The 15,460-nt window shown below is 36.8% G+C and overlaps 2 protein-coding genes across 2 annotated transcripts; one reads left to right on the top strand and one right to left on the bottom strand.

Annotated features, from left to right (window-relative positions):
• The first annotated feature begins 200 nt into the window (after nt 1-200).
• LOC122668758 (LOB domain-containing protein 22-like) lies at nt 201-800 on the top strand. The gene has a single exon (XM_043865291.1). The coding sequence runs from the start codon at nt 201-203 to the stop codon at nt 798-800; it is 600 nt and encodes a 199-aa protein (XP_043721226.1).
• Nucleotides 801-7,499: 6,699 nt separating this feature from the next.
• Nucleotides 7,500-8,093, bottom strand: LOC122668757 (LOB domain-containing protein 24-like). The gene has a single exon (XM_043865290.1). It carries the CDS (start codon nt 8,091-8,093, stop codon nt 7,500-7,502), a length of 594 nt encoding a protein of 197 aa, XP_043721225.1.
• Between the last annotated feature and the right edge of the window lie 7,367 nt (nt 8,094-15,460).

The raw sequence follows: 15,460 nt of genomic DNA, 5'->3' as shown, positions 1-15,460 counted from the left end.
TCAATTAATTCTATTTTCACCTTCTCAAAATCAAATCTGATAAAATATTTCCTATTTCTCAGATATATCTTCTTTCTCAGATATATATTGTTTTTTTTTTTTTTTTTTTTTTTTTTTTTTTTTCTGTTCTCTGGTATAGTTAAGTAGTTTTCTTCAGTGGTATTTGTTGTTTTGTTTGTAATAAGATAAGAAAAAAATGAATGGGGGAAAGGATTGATGGTCGTGGCAAAGGTTGTGCTGCATGCAAGCAGAGGAAGATAAAGTGTGATGAAAGGTGTTTGTTATCCCTATACTTCCCTCAAAGTAGACAAGAAGACTTTATCGATGTCCAAAAGCACTATGGTGTGAGTAGCATCAACAAGATCCTGAACAAAATCGAGCCTGAGCAGAGAAATGAAGCCATCAAATCGATAGTGTTGGAGTCCAAAGCAAGGAAGTATGATCCTGTGAATGGTATTGTAGGTATCATCCACAAGCTTCAATCACAAATAAAATTTAATGAGAATGAGATTGCCATTGTTAACCAACAGCTTACATATTGTAAACAACAAGAAAAACATATTTTTCATCAGCAAAAAGAACAAATCGAACAGTTTACTTGTTACCAAAAAAGACAAAAAGAACAAATAAAACAGTTACTGAAGAACCAGCAATTCTTATGCTTTGAACTTTTAGCTTCAACTTCATCATCATCATCATCATCATCATCATCCATTTCTTCACAATTGCTGAAGCAATTCGGCGACTACAATTATCAGATGCTTGCTTTACTACCTGATTCTGTAAGATCTGAAATCTGAAATTTGAGATAATAGTGTCATAGTACTATCTTAATTATTAATATGATTTACTTATAACAACTTTGTGGTTGAGATTTGTCTATATAGGCCAATATTAAATCAAATACTACCGAGAGCGACATGAAAAAGTTAATTCATGGATGCACTACTCATTCCTCAACTCCACAAGAATGTGAAGATATCAAGCCCTTAAATTTCAAAACCACTGCTAGGGTGATGGAAACCTCTTCCAATAAAAAAAATTCGTATTAACTTCAAAGATGCTAGAGAATCTAGGTATGAAGTAACCCGGCATTCCAACTCTTTATGCATAAATTATTTTAGGGTTTTAATTAAATGTTCTTTTCCATTCATGAATTACAGTGTTGGAGCTATACCTCAAGAAAAATAGAAAAATGATCATTTTCCTTCGAAGAGTTAAGCAATGTGGTCGAGGATATTTCTGTCAGCAACATGATCCACCAGAGTGAGATAATGCATAGACAAACAGTGTGAAGTCTTGCAATCTTTAGAACCATTAAAAACTAGATGATAGTTTCTTTTTTTTTGGGTGATCGAGTAAACATTATATTGGTACCTCATATGTACAGTTTTCCTTTTCTTTCCGTAAAAAAAAGTTTGATAATTGTCATTTGTCAAGGCTAATGTTATGCATACTTTAGAAGAAATGAGCATTAGAGCGGCGCTTTTAAAAAAATTTTGTAACTCTAATGTATATAACACAGTAAATAAAGACTGCCGCTAAATAATTTTTTAGCGGCAGTAATTATCAACATAAAATATAACCTTATATATGTATTTTTTTAATTTACCACCACTTAATCCTTTCATTTAGCAACGGTTTATCTAATTGTCACTAGATGAATACTTTAACAATGATTAAAAAAAAAAATATCCACCATTGAATGCATATGATATACGTACTATGTATGTATATTTGTGGCGGTAAATTATTATTGCTATTGTTTTCTGAAAAAAGATATTACTGTCACTAAAGTTATATATTAACCGTGGTAACAATTGACTGCCATTGAAGGCTCATAATATGACTGCAACTAAATGTATGTACTTAACCATGGTAATAAGGTTCCACCATTGGATGCTTATAATATTCATACTAATTATGTATATCTAGCGTAAAATTTTGCAGCCTTTAAATTTATATTTTTAACGCAGCACAAATCCACCACTAAATGTTTATATTCTTCAACGATAGATAAATATTGCTACTAAATGTATATTTTTTGCGGCTGCACAATTAGGATGTGGCAAAAGCTAGATTGCGGGAGAAGGTGGTGGGTACAGACAATGGCGCATGGGTAGGGGCATGCTAAAGCCAACTTTTATTATTGTAGCGATATATTTCTTTGTTTTTTTTTTTTTTTTTTTTTTTTTTTGTATCTCTGAAGGTTCACTTTCTTAAAGATACCAATCAAAGAGGTAAAATTGTCCTTGAATATATTGAAACAGATAAACAATTGATGGATATATTCACAAAGTCATTAAGTGAGAAAAGGTTTTGCCCATTGAGAAGAGAATTAGGCAATACAATCCATTTGAGTAGCATTTAAAGCTTACAAAACATCTCAAACATAAATGAAAAGGGACCAAAGTGTTGGCCAGAGAAAAGGTAACATTGCCCACAAATATTTTGCTCTTCTCTAGACTCATGTGCTGGCCAGAGATTTTTTCATACTTTGACAGAAACCCTTTCAAGTTCCTGATGAATCTTACAGAACCATTCATAAAGATAAAAATATCATCAGCATATAACAAATGAGAAGGGACCAAAGTACTTCTAGGGCCCTGTAGCGGCAAGATCTTCTTTTCCAACACCAAGTTTCTAATTGCCCTACAAAGAACTTCCTCTGCCAAGATAAAAAGCATAGGAGATATGGGGTCTCCCTAGCGTAACCCCCTCTCCACCCTAAAAAGAAGCCCACCAGGCCACCATTCAACAGCACATAAATGCTGGTAGAAACCAACAACCGATAATAGTAGTACATTATTATCGTGGTTAAGTATATACATTTAGTTGCAATCATATTATGAGTCTTCAATGGTAGTAAATTGTTACCACAGTTAAATATATACCTTAAGTGGCAGTAATATTTTTTTCCGGTTAGATCTATATATGATAAAGTAAGCATAATACTTAAAAGGCTCCTCCTAAAATTATGCTTCACTTGTCAATGAGCATTATCAAGTATGAATGGGGTCTTAGAGCACATATCACAGCATAAATGAATAATCTTGCACATAAGATTAAAATCATCAGAGTGCACCATCCACAATTAAGATTCTATTCGACTTCCATTTATGAAAAAAAATTGAACACATTCCTATGAAGGAGTATTCAAAGTTAAGGAAGTACAAAGTTAACACATAGATACTGAAAACATAGATCCAAAGATAGAAGGCCATAAGAAGTATTTAGGCTAAAAATGTGCCAATATTAAATATTAAAATCCCAAAATCAATTGTTTAAAATGACAACTCTGCTAGTTATCTTCAATTTCAAAATCTAAGATAGTTTCCCATAGAGGCACGCCCAACATCTTGAGTGTAGAATCATCAATATCGTAAGAGATATCAGTGACTACTTCATCAGTTAGATCCACACAAAAATGCGTCAGAATGGAGGTAATTAAACGTCCATAGGGTAGGCTCCCTGTATATGAGTCAACTTTGAATCTTTTCATATGATTCAATACAATCCAAGGGAAACTGATTGTATTTCTAGTGAGCAAGCTATAAATGAGATAAGCTTCAAATGGGATGACATAATATTTTCTTCCATCGTGGGGTAAAATGTTGGATTGAATAATTTGCTGAAGAAATTTGGCAACGGGTGTCAGATGCTTGGAATTAATACTCGAAGAGGAGATTGGATGAGTTAGAACCGAGGCGGCACAGATTTAATTTTTCTCAGGGTAGTCATCAAATGGAATCGATGGATCATAGAAGGTGGGTTAGTGTTATGCAGTCATCTCTAGAATTTTGTATAGTTCCTCAATTCCAAACTCTATGAGTACACATTTTCAATTTTGAAGTGAGATGAAAGATTCGTCCACGGAGTTTTACATCCATGTGGGAATAAAATAGTCGCACAATTTTAATTAGGGTAACAGAAGTGGGAAAAATGGAGTGTTTTCCTATACAATAATTTCTTCAAATAGCTTTGGGATACCTAGATGTGAAAGACATGGAAGGTAAACATCTTTACCTTGTTCTATGTTTTTTTCTCCGAAGGTGAGCCATCGAACTTCCTCGGTATCTGAATCCACTTCTATCACTTGAGGAAGAGGAAGAGGAATAGGAATAGGTATGCCTTTTTCTTTACCTCTTATGGATGGTCCTTCAAGAGCTTTGTTGTTTCCACCAGAAGCCATGGGAGAAGTACGTTAGGGTTTTGGAATTAGTTACGATTTGAAGAGAAACAGATTTGAGAGATGGGAGATTTGCTTAATCAAAATATTTGGTGAAAAAGGTGTGAGGATTTTTATGTTTGACCAAAGGTTGCCAAGGAGAGGTTCTTGGAAGGCAAAAGGGTATGAAACTAAGAGACATATAAAATATAGGGTTTTTTTATAATTACCATCCCAAAAACTTTGATATTTATTATTATCTCCCTAAAAACTTTCAAACAACTGTTACTCTCCCCTGTTGCATACTAATAACTAACTGGCCCCCGCCGTTACATACCCGTAACGGAGGGGGTTAATCGTGAGAGTGTGCCATTGTCACGAATTTTTTAGGACCCAAATACCCTTATATCAAGACGAAATAAAACAAATCCATCTCAACCATCGTTCCAATTACCTCATCTTCTTCCATCTATCTCACCCCGTTCTTCTTCAGCGAAGATGGAGAAGATATAACTTTCCTTTTTTGTTTTTCATAATATTTTTTTTATGAAAAATTCTTGGAAGGTTTTGTGTATTGGATTGATGATTGGAGTTAGGGTTTTTCTTACTTGGGGTGTGCTTAGGATGTTTCTGTTGGTGGATTTTTCTAGGGTTTGGCTGGATCGTCTGTGGGAATGGCTCTAATCCTGTGATTTGGACTGTTACGGTTACAATCAAGACAGCTTGTGGAATAAAGACCGAGAATTTGGATTGTTCAGGTGTCACGCCAAGTGGAAATAGAGATAAGTTGTGCAACCTGCCTTTCACTATAATGCCCCCTTTTGAATAATCCATCAAAGAGCTCCCACCAACACAAAGTTCCATGACCAAATGAAAACAAAGAATCCTCATAAGCCCCTTTGATCCTCACCGCATTAGGGTGCTCAGACAAGAAGTGCATTATCTTAATCTCTCTATACACATCCTCATAGTCCTCCCTACAAAGAAGCTTCCTCTTGGGTATAGATTTGCAGGCATATTGGTTACCTAGACTTCTCTATGCATGTATGTGGTTCCAAACTGACCTTGCCCTAGCTTCTGGCCGATCTAGTTAAGCTCCCTGAGGTTCTGGGTCTTGTAAGGAATTCTCAATTCTACATCACCATTTACAGAAAATTTAAAGTGAAATCTTCTTCCATATCCATAAACCCAAAATTTCACGGGAATGCAGATTGGGGATAAGTGCTATAGCACTCATCCGCGAACTACGTCGGCGGCGCTACAACACTTATCAGATGAAGTTCGGGGATGAGTGTTGTAGCACCGCAGACGAAGTTCGTCGTCCGATTTGCTGCAACAGGTGAAGTGAAGAGGAAGTGAAGAGGAAGGGTCCCATTTGAAGATTTGTTTTATTTCGTTTTGACATAAGGGTATTTTGGTCCTAAAAATTTGTGACAATGACACACTCTCACAACTAACCCCCTCTGTTACGGGTATGTAACAGTGGGGGCCAGTTAGTTATTAGTATACAACAGGGGAGGGTAACAGTTGTTTGAAAGTTTTTAGGGGGGTAATAGTAGATATCAAAGTTTTTGGAGTGGTAATTGTAAAAAACCCTAAAATATAAAATTATTCGCAGTTCTCCTTTTAGAAACAGAGTTTTATTGTGTCGGTCGACCTTTAGACCAAAAATCATTATTTTTGAGTCTAACCAGAATTTGACCACTTGAGCTTATGTTTGAGATGTTTTGTAAGCTTTAAATGCTACTCAAATGGATTGTAAATGCCTAACTCTCTTCTCAATGGGCAAAACCTTTCCTCACTCAATAACTTTGTGAATATATATATCCATCAATTGTTTATCTGTTTCAATATATTCAAAGACAATTTTACCTCTTTGAGTGGTATCTCTAAGAAAATGAACCTTTAGAGATGCCAAAAAAAAAAAGCAAAGAAATATATCGCTACAATAATAAAAGTTGGCTTTAGCATGCCCCTACCCATGCGCCATTGTCTATACCCACCCCCTTCTCCCGCAATCTAGCTTTTGCCACATCCTAATTGTGCAGCCGCAAAAAATATACATTTAGTAGCAATATTTATCTATCACTGAAGAATATAAACATTTAGTGGTGGGATTTGTGCTGCAATTAAAAATATAAATTTAAAGGCTACAAAATTTTACTGCCGTTAGATATACATAATTAGTATGAATATTATAAGCATCCAATGGCGGAACCTTATTACCATGGTTAAGTACATACATTTAGTTGCAGTCATATTATGAGCCTTCAATGACAGTCAATTGTTACCACGGTTAAATATATACCTTTAGTGGCAGTAATATTCTTTTTTCGGTAAACAGTAGCAATAATAATTTACCGCCACAAATATACATACATAGTACGTATATCATATGCATTCAATGGTGAATATTTTTTTTTAATCATTGTTAAAGTATTCATCTAGTGACAATTAGATAAACCGTTGCTAAATGAAAGGATTAAGTGGCGGTAAATGAAAAAATTACATATATAAGGTTATATTTTATGGTGGTAATTACTGCCGCTAAAAAATTATTTAGCGGCAGTCTTTATTTACCGTGTTATATACATTAGAGTTACAAAAAAAATTTAAAAGCGCCGCTCTAATGCTCATTTCTTCTAATGTATGCATAACATTAGCTTTGACAAATGACAATTATCAAACTTTTTTTAAGGAAAGAAAAGGAAAACTGTACATATGAGGTACCAATATAATGTTTACTCGATCACCAAAAAAAAAAAAAAAAAAAAAAAAGAAAAAAAAAGAAACTATCGTCTAGTTTATTAATGGTTCTAGAGATTGCAAGACTTCACACTGTTTGTCTATATTTTATTTCTCTGTCTCTCTCTAGTGGATCTTGTTGCTGACAAAAATATCCTCGACCACGTTGCTGAACTATTCGAAGGAAAATGATCATTTTTCTATTTTTCTTGAAGTATAGCTCCAACACTGTAATTAATGAATGGAAAAGAACATTTAATTAAAACCCTAAAATAATTTAAGCATAAAGAGTTGGAAGGGTTACTTCATACCTGGATTCTCCAGCATCTTTGAAGTTAATACGAATTTTTTTATTGGAAGAGGTTTCCATCATCCTAGCAGGGTTTTTGAAATTGAAGGGCTTGATATCTTCACATTCTTGTGGAGTTGAGGAATGAATACTGCATCCTTGATTTAACTCTTTCATGTTGCTCTCGGTAGTATTTGGTTTAATATTGGCCTATATATACAAATCTCAACCACAAAGTTGTTGTAAGTAAATCATATTAATAATTAAGACAGTACTATGACACTATTATCTCAAATTTCAGGTTTCAGATCTTACAGAATCAGCTGGTAAAGAACGCATCTGATAATTGTAGTCGTCGAATTGCTTCAGCAATTGTGAAGAAGTAGATGATGATGATGATGATAAAGATGAAGCTAAAAGTTCAGAGCATAAGAATTGTTGGTTCTTCAATAACTGTTTTATTTGTTCTTTTTGCCTTTTTTGGTAACAAGTAAGCTGTTCGATTTGTTCTTTTTGCTGATGAAAAATATGTTTTTCTCGTTGTTTGCAATAAGTAAGCTGTTGGTTAACAATGGCAATCTCGTTCTCATAAAATTTTATTTGAGATTGAAGTTTGTGGATGATACCTACAATACCATTCACAGGATCATTCTTCCTTGCTTTGGACTCCAACACTATCGACTTGATGGCTTCATTTCTCTGCTCAGGCTCAATTTTGTTCAGGATCTTGTTGATGCTGCTCACACCATAGTGCTTTTGGACATCAATAAAGTCTTCTTGTCTACTTTGAGGGAAGTATGGGGATAACAAACACCTTTCATCACACTTTATCTTCCTCTGCTTGCATGCAGCACAACCTTTGCCACGGCCATCAATCCTTTCCCCATTCATTTTTTTCTTATCTTATTAGAAACAAAAAAACAAACACCACTGAAGAAGACTGCTTAACTATATATCCAAAGAACAGAAAAATAACAATATATATCTAAGAAATAGGAAATATTTTATCAGATTTGATTTTGAGAAGGTGAAAATAGAATTAATTGAATGCAGTATTTGAGTCTATAAATTAGGGAAAATTAGGAGTACCTAGAAAAGATATTGTGAAAAATGGAAAGTTTGTGTAAATGATTTCACTGCTATATTCTGTAGATTTCAGAATCTGGAGTATCCAGCTGGTTATCAGACCTTAGCCCCTTACCATTAATGGAGTTTTCCATGTTTATTGAGACATTTATAGTGTTGAAAGATAGGAAAGAAAGTCAACTGGGAGTGTGGTGGCAGTGACTGTACGTTACTAACTGGAACTGTTTGTGGGCCCGTCTTTCCTTTTCTTTTCTTTTTTGGTAAAAAGCATTTATTAATGATAGCATGAAAGCTCATGGTTGTAGATTACAAAGATCATTAAGCCATAATGGGCCACACCATCGTACACGTCACCAATAGTACCCTCCTTGACAAGGAGTCAGCACAACTGTTATTCTCCCTTGGAACATGATTGAAAGTACATGTGTCAAAGTAAAAAGAGACAAATAATATCCTCTAGAATTCCTCAAATCCTTAGTGGAGATGTAGAGATTCCCCTCTGTAAGTAAGAGACAACGACCTTATATATTATCTGATGCAATAAGAACCTTGTCATAGCCTTCAAAGATACACTCCAACAGAGATGATCGGATAGCCATAACTTCTTCCCCAGTAGCAATATCTTCAAATGATGTTGGAACTGAAACAGCATGAAGGGGTCGGCCAATAAAATCCCTACAAATAATTCCAAGACCACCTGTGGAAAAGTTGAGGAGCAGACTTGCATAACGTAACACATCAGATGAACCAAAAATTTATGAACAGGTACACCCTGGGTCCCTTACTCACTTGTCAAGTACAAATATTAAAGTTTTTAATTTGGGGATATAGAGGTTATGTAGATCTAGAGGAATCTAAAAGTGCACAATAATTGTTGGAGTACCGTCGGCGTGCATGGACATATATGGGATGCACGCTGATATGGGTAAAATAAACCGACCACATAAAATGTGACATGTGGACAGTCCAAATCTCGGAGAAGATTGATGAGTTGGACCCCCGTGCCAGGTCGTAACTCCCCAAATAGAAACCAACTCTGAATCAAGGACATACTGTTAGCGTCCTACTCAGAATGGGAAACAAGCATCACCTCTCCTTAATGGCTCGAGAAGATCTACAAGGCGGGATTGAACCCCCAAATTAAGGGAATCTCCCCAAGAATTCCTCAAATAGAAACCTCCATAACAACACTCTCCATGCTTATCTCATCTCCCAAAAGGAAACTACTAACTTGGGAAGACGACGTATCCAATGACTCGGAACACCGCCTTACACCACAAGGTACCACAATATAAATAAGACCTCAATTGAGTAGGTAAGGAAGATCTCTAAGCTGTTTGAATTTGCTATGTTATTCTTAACTGCTACCAAAGAACTAACTTGTGCTAATCAGGTCGGTCTCTCACTACCACCACCAGCCACTTGCTAGCCCTCCTCCGACCACCACCTGCCACCACTGATGGTTTCTATGGCCTTTTAAGGCCATGCATGCCTATTGCCACATCTTCTTGGGCCTCTCCAGCCCCTATCAGTGCCTTTTTTAGCCCTCTCTTTGCCTCTACAACTACTGCAACTTCTCTTTGATGCTTCTTTGAGGTGTTTTCTTCCCTCTTTATGGTTCTCTAGCTCTCCCTATCTTGTGAGTAGCACTTTCTTTCCAACCTATAGTGCATTATTTAGGGTTTTTAATGGAGGGATCTAGTACATCTGGTGCTACTGAGACCGGTGATCTAAGTCACCCTATTTCTCCTCACCATCGTCCTACTCTCCAACCTAGCCCCACTAAGTTGAATGGAACAAATTACTTAGCTTAGTCTCGTGCATGCTTCCTTACCATTTGTGGTAATCATTTTGGGTGTATTAATGGTGACACCCCTATGCCCACTGAAACTTCAAAGGATAATTGGTTAGCAAACGGTGCCTTGACCATGTCGTTCCTGCTACTGCACTTTCTCGGTCTACTCTTATTACTACACCACAGACCTCTTTACCTGTGGACAGTACTGGCTCAGTCAATAAGGCTAGTTCTACTCGTCCTCCAGTACAATGTGACTATTGTGGCTGCCCTCATCATACTAGGGAGACTTGGTGGAAATTACATACCCATTCTGAAAGGGTGGAAAGGAAGGGAAAGCTGGTTTTGCTCGTCCTCAGGCTCAGGTTAACTTGACTGAAACTCATGAGGTTACTGGTACTTCATCTATGTCTATAGAACAACCTGTGACTCAGCTCCAACATATGATGCCTCAAATGGGTACTACATCTTCTATTGTGGCACCTTCCACTTCACCTACCTCCCATCTTGCCTAGTCAGGTATATTTTCCGGCCTCCTCCCAATATAGCTCTTCATGGCTTCTTGATTCTGGAGCCTCTAACCATATGACCGGCTCCTTGGACTTGTTTTCTTCTTATCTCCCTTGTTTGGGTAAGGACAATGTCTGAGTGGTTGATGGTTTTCTCTCAGCTATTTCTGGTAAAGGCTTTATTTCTTGTACCCAAACCAATTTCCATGTCCTTAATCTCTGTGTCAACTTACTTTCTATACAGCGTCTTACCATTGATTTTAATTATTCTATTTATTTTTTTCTACCCATTGTGTTTTTCAGGACCTAGCGATGGGGGTAATGATTGGATATGGTGGAGTGCGGGATGATCTTTACTATTTGGATCTTGGTCTCACTGTAGCTCCATCACCAGTTTCAGCTTATATTACTCGAGAAGCCAGTGCCCTCCGACAGTTGCATCATGAACATCGTTGTCTTGGTTATCCCTCCTTTTATATTTTGCATAATTTGTTTCCTTCTTTGGTTAAACAATGTAATTTGGATCATTTTAATTGTGATGTTTGTGAACTTTTCAAGCACACACGTTCTTCCTATTTTTCAAGTGATAATAAAAGTTTGATTCCATTTTTCATTATTCACATTGATCTATGGGGTCCTTCTTGGACAATTGCTAGAGGTGGGTATAAGTGGTTTATTACTTTTATTAATAATTGTAATAGACTTGGGTCTACCTTCTTCACACCAAGTCTGAGGCTTTTTCCTACTTCCAGTCCTTCCATAAAATGATCCAGACACAGTTCAATGCACAGGTAAAGGTTCTATGAAGCGACAATGGGACGGTGTACCTTGATGCTCCTTTCCTCCAGTACCTTGATACCCATGGCATCCTCTCTCAGACCTCTTATGTTCGCACACCGGAACATAATGGTATTTAAGAACGCAAGAACCACTATGTCTTGGAGGTCACACGCTCTCTGATGTTTACCATGCATGTCCCAAAGTATTATTGGGGTGACATTATTCTCACTATTGTCTTTCTTATAAATCAAGTTCCTTCCAATGCTCTCAACTTTAAGACTCTCGTGAATCAGCTTCTAGATCCCCTCCTCGTGTGTTTGGTTGTGTTTGTTTTGCTCATAACTTAAACTCCCTGAAGCGACAATGGACCTTCAAATGCATCTTCCTTGGGTATTCTAATTCTCAAAAGGGTTATAAGTGTTATCATCCTCCTCTCACAAGCTTTTTATTACCATGGATATCACTTTTCATGAGTATAAACCTTATTACCAGTCTTCTCTTCAGGAGGAGACACTAAAAGAAGAGAATCCTTCATTTTCGTTCATCATAGACACTGTTCGACTTCAAGGGGAGCAAAAAAATATTGTTCAGGGGGAGCAAACTAATGAGATCAATGCTGCCACTAAATACAAGGGTCTTATCACTTGTCACAAAAAGGAACAGACTATCTCTAACATACCATGTCCAACTATGCTCCATGGGCCGATCCCACCAACCCAAGAACCAAATAATACATATTCTTCCTCTGATGATTATCATATTATCTTGAGGACAAGAGTCAAAACTTGTATCAAACACCCTATTTCTAACTTTGTCTCATATAAATCTTTATCTCCCTCCTACCGTGCCTTTGTTTCTTTATTGTCTTTTGGGGGAAGGAGGCTATTGCTGACCCAAAATGAAAGAATGCTATGGTAGAAGAAATGCAGGCCTTGAAGAAGAATGATACTTGGGAGCTTGTACCTTCTCCTAATGGGAAGAAACCAGTTGGATGCAAATAGGTATTCACAAAAAACAAAATGTAGATGGAACCATTGCCCATTATAAGGCCAAATTAGTTTTCAAGGGATTCACACAAACCTATGGCATCGATTACTAGGAGACCTATGCTCCAGTTGTAACAATGAACTTTGTTCGAGCCTTGTTATCCTGCGCTGCAAATCTTGGATGGAGTCTCCAACAGCTAGATGTAAAGAATGCCTTCTTGAATAGCGATATTGATGAAGAGGTTTATATGGACATCCCTCCTGGTTTTGACTCACCTATTACCGCTGGCAAAATTTGTCGACTCAGAAAGTCACTCTATGGGCTTAAACAATCTCCTCGTGCATGGTTTGGTAGATTTCAAGCAATGATCAAGTTTGACTACAAGTAGAGTAATGTTGATCATACCTTATTTTTCAAACACAAGGACAGGAAAATCACTGCGTTGATTGTATATGTGGATGACACAGTAATTACCGGAGATGACAAAGCATAAATTTCATCCCTGAAAACTTAGTTGGCAGCTGAATTTGAAACTAAGTATCTAGGACATGTAAAATACTTCTTAGGGATTGAAATAGCCCGATCCAGCAAAGGGATCTATATATCCCAACAAAAATATGTCTTAGACCTTCTTCAAGAAATAGTGATGCTTGGGTGTAAACCTATTGACTCTCCCATTGAAGTCAATCACCAACTGGGCAGCCTAGGCGGTGACTCTGTCAACAAGGAGAGTTACCAGCACCTCGGTGGAAGACTTATCTATCTCTCCCACACCAGACCAAACATTGCCTATGTTGTGGGGTTCATTAGCAGATTTATTCATGGTCCGAAGACCACACACCTTGAAATAGTATGTAGCATTCTTCGGTACTTAAAGTCAGCCCCAGGGAAAGGAATCCTGTTCTCTAACAATAGAAGTCTAAAGTTGGATTCCTTTACTGATGTTGATTGGGCTGGCTCTGTTGATGTGTGACGATCTACTTCAGGTTACTATACATTCATTGGAGGAAATTTAGTGACATGGAGGAGCAACAAACAATCTGTAGTTTCTAGATCCAATGCTGAAGTAGAATACAGGGCGATGGCACAGGGGGTTTGTGAACTCATGTGGTTGAAGAAACTCCTCCAAAATATAAAAATAGCTCCTGAAAGGCCTATGAGACTCTACTATGACAACAAGGCTACAATCATTATAGCTCATAACCCTGTTCAACATGAAAGAACAAAACATGTTGAAATTGATCATTACTTCATTAAGGAGAAGATTGAAGATGGTCCGATTTGCACTCCATTTGTTACTACTAAGAATCAACTGGTAAAGGCGTAATAGTTAAAACCTTCCATCCTATTGTTTCCAAATTGGGCATGCATGATATCTATGAACCAACTAGAGGGGGGAGTGTTGAAGTGTTGAAGATTGGTTCGGTTCAATTTTCGTCTAGTTTGGTTCTCTTGGTAAAGTGTGTAATATAACAAGGTACATTGGAGTGTCTAGATTCACTATGCACATGTTTAATGTGTTAATTGTGTGATTGTGCTATCATACCATATTTGTATTATTCTCAAAATTGTAAATAAAGTGATAGCCTCTATCTCATAGACAAGCCAAATCATTCTCTCTTTTCTCAACTGGCCGCTTTACCAACGCCATTTACTATCCAAATTCAAACTTCATGGATGTCCTATCGGGAATAGCCCCTCCTGGGCGTGGAGGAGCATTTTGGTTGGAAGGAAAGTACAAGCCGATGATATTATTTGGAATTTGAGAAATGGTGATAACATTAACATATGGAACAGCAATTGGGTGCCCTCACTTCCAAATTTCAGAATTCAAAGTGAGAAACCCCTTCATTGCAATCTTGAGACGGTGAAGGACTTAATTGATCAGGAAACTACTGTTGGAATTTGGACACCTTGGATAGAACTTTCAACTCTATCGACAAGGTTGCAATTCTGAAGATCAGGCTAGGCCTTGTTCCATGGGATGATAGATTAGTTCGGGGTGGTGCTAGTAATGGTAGATTCTCAGTCAACCCTAAGTGTATGGGAGGGTTGGGATTCAGATCTCACTTTGTTCATAATGTTTCTCTTCTATTGAAAAACTGACTTGGAGGTTATAGACCAACCCTCAGGCTTTATGAGCTCTAGTTTTGAAAGTTAAAATTTTTTCCCCACACCTCATTATTGGGTGAATCCTTGTGCGTTAAAAGAGGATTTCCCTTTTTTGAAATATTTTGTTAAGGTTCTACCCTACTTTCGATGTAGGGTTTGTTGGAGGATTGGGAAAAGGGGAAGATGTTTCAATTTGGTCTGATCCTTAGGTACCATCGTTGTAGAATTTTTCAATCCCTAATTCAGTTGGTAAAGTCCATTCAATCTCTGAGGTGAGCGATTTGATTATTAATAACAGTTAGAATGTTCCTCTGGTGATGTCTATTTTTCCTTCTTTTGTATCTAATGCTATTCTTAAGATTCCTTTGAGTAGGAATTCTATACTTGACTTTTTTTAATCATTCATGTACCCCTAAGTTTACTAAATTATGGCGTTTGATTTGATCATTAAAGATACATCCGAAGTTTATAATGTTTTTTTGGAAATTGTTATCGAGTGTTGTACCAACTAACTCTAAACTTCTTTGGTAGTTGCAGGATGATGGATTGTGTATTTTGTGTAGTTGTTGCGAAACGGATTGACATCTCTTATTCCATTCTCAACATATCTATGCTATAGGGCCATTAGGCCTTCGGACCGAACACCTACAATATTCTTCTTCTTTGGTGCATTTAGTTCAATCTTTTATGTCGAATGCTTCTTTCTCTAAAGCTGAGTTCAAAGAGTTTTATCTGTTTTTGTAATTATTTATTATTTTGTGTGGCTTTTTTGCTAAAAGATGCTTTGTATTAAGAAAAGACTAAAAAAGATTATACACCCTGACGATAAGAAACAGGGAACCAAAAACATAAACATCAACTAGAAGCAAAGTCGAAACACTAGAATTTAATGACAAATCCTAAAACGGGATCTTACCATAGTATCTATCTCCAACTCGTTAACAATAGAAGTAGGAAATGACTGTAAAACAGAGGAAATACCACTCTTC

This window comes from Telopea speciosissima, chromosome 7 (assembly GCF_018873765.1).
Source record: "Telopea speciosissima isolate NSW1024214 ecotype Mountain lineage chromosome 7, Tspe_v1, whole genome shotgun sequence".
In the NCBI taxonomy this organism is placed as follows: domain Eukaryota; kingdom Viridiplantae; phylum Streptophyta; class Magnoliopsida; order Proteales; family Proteaceae; genus Telopea; species Telopea speciosissima.
This window is presented reverse-complemented; position numbering and strand designations above follow the sequence as displayed.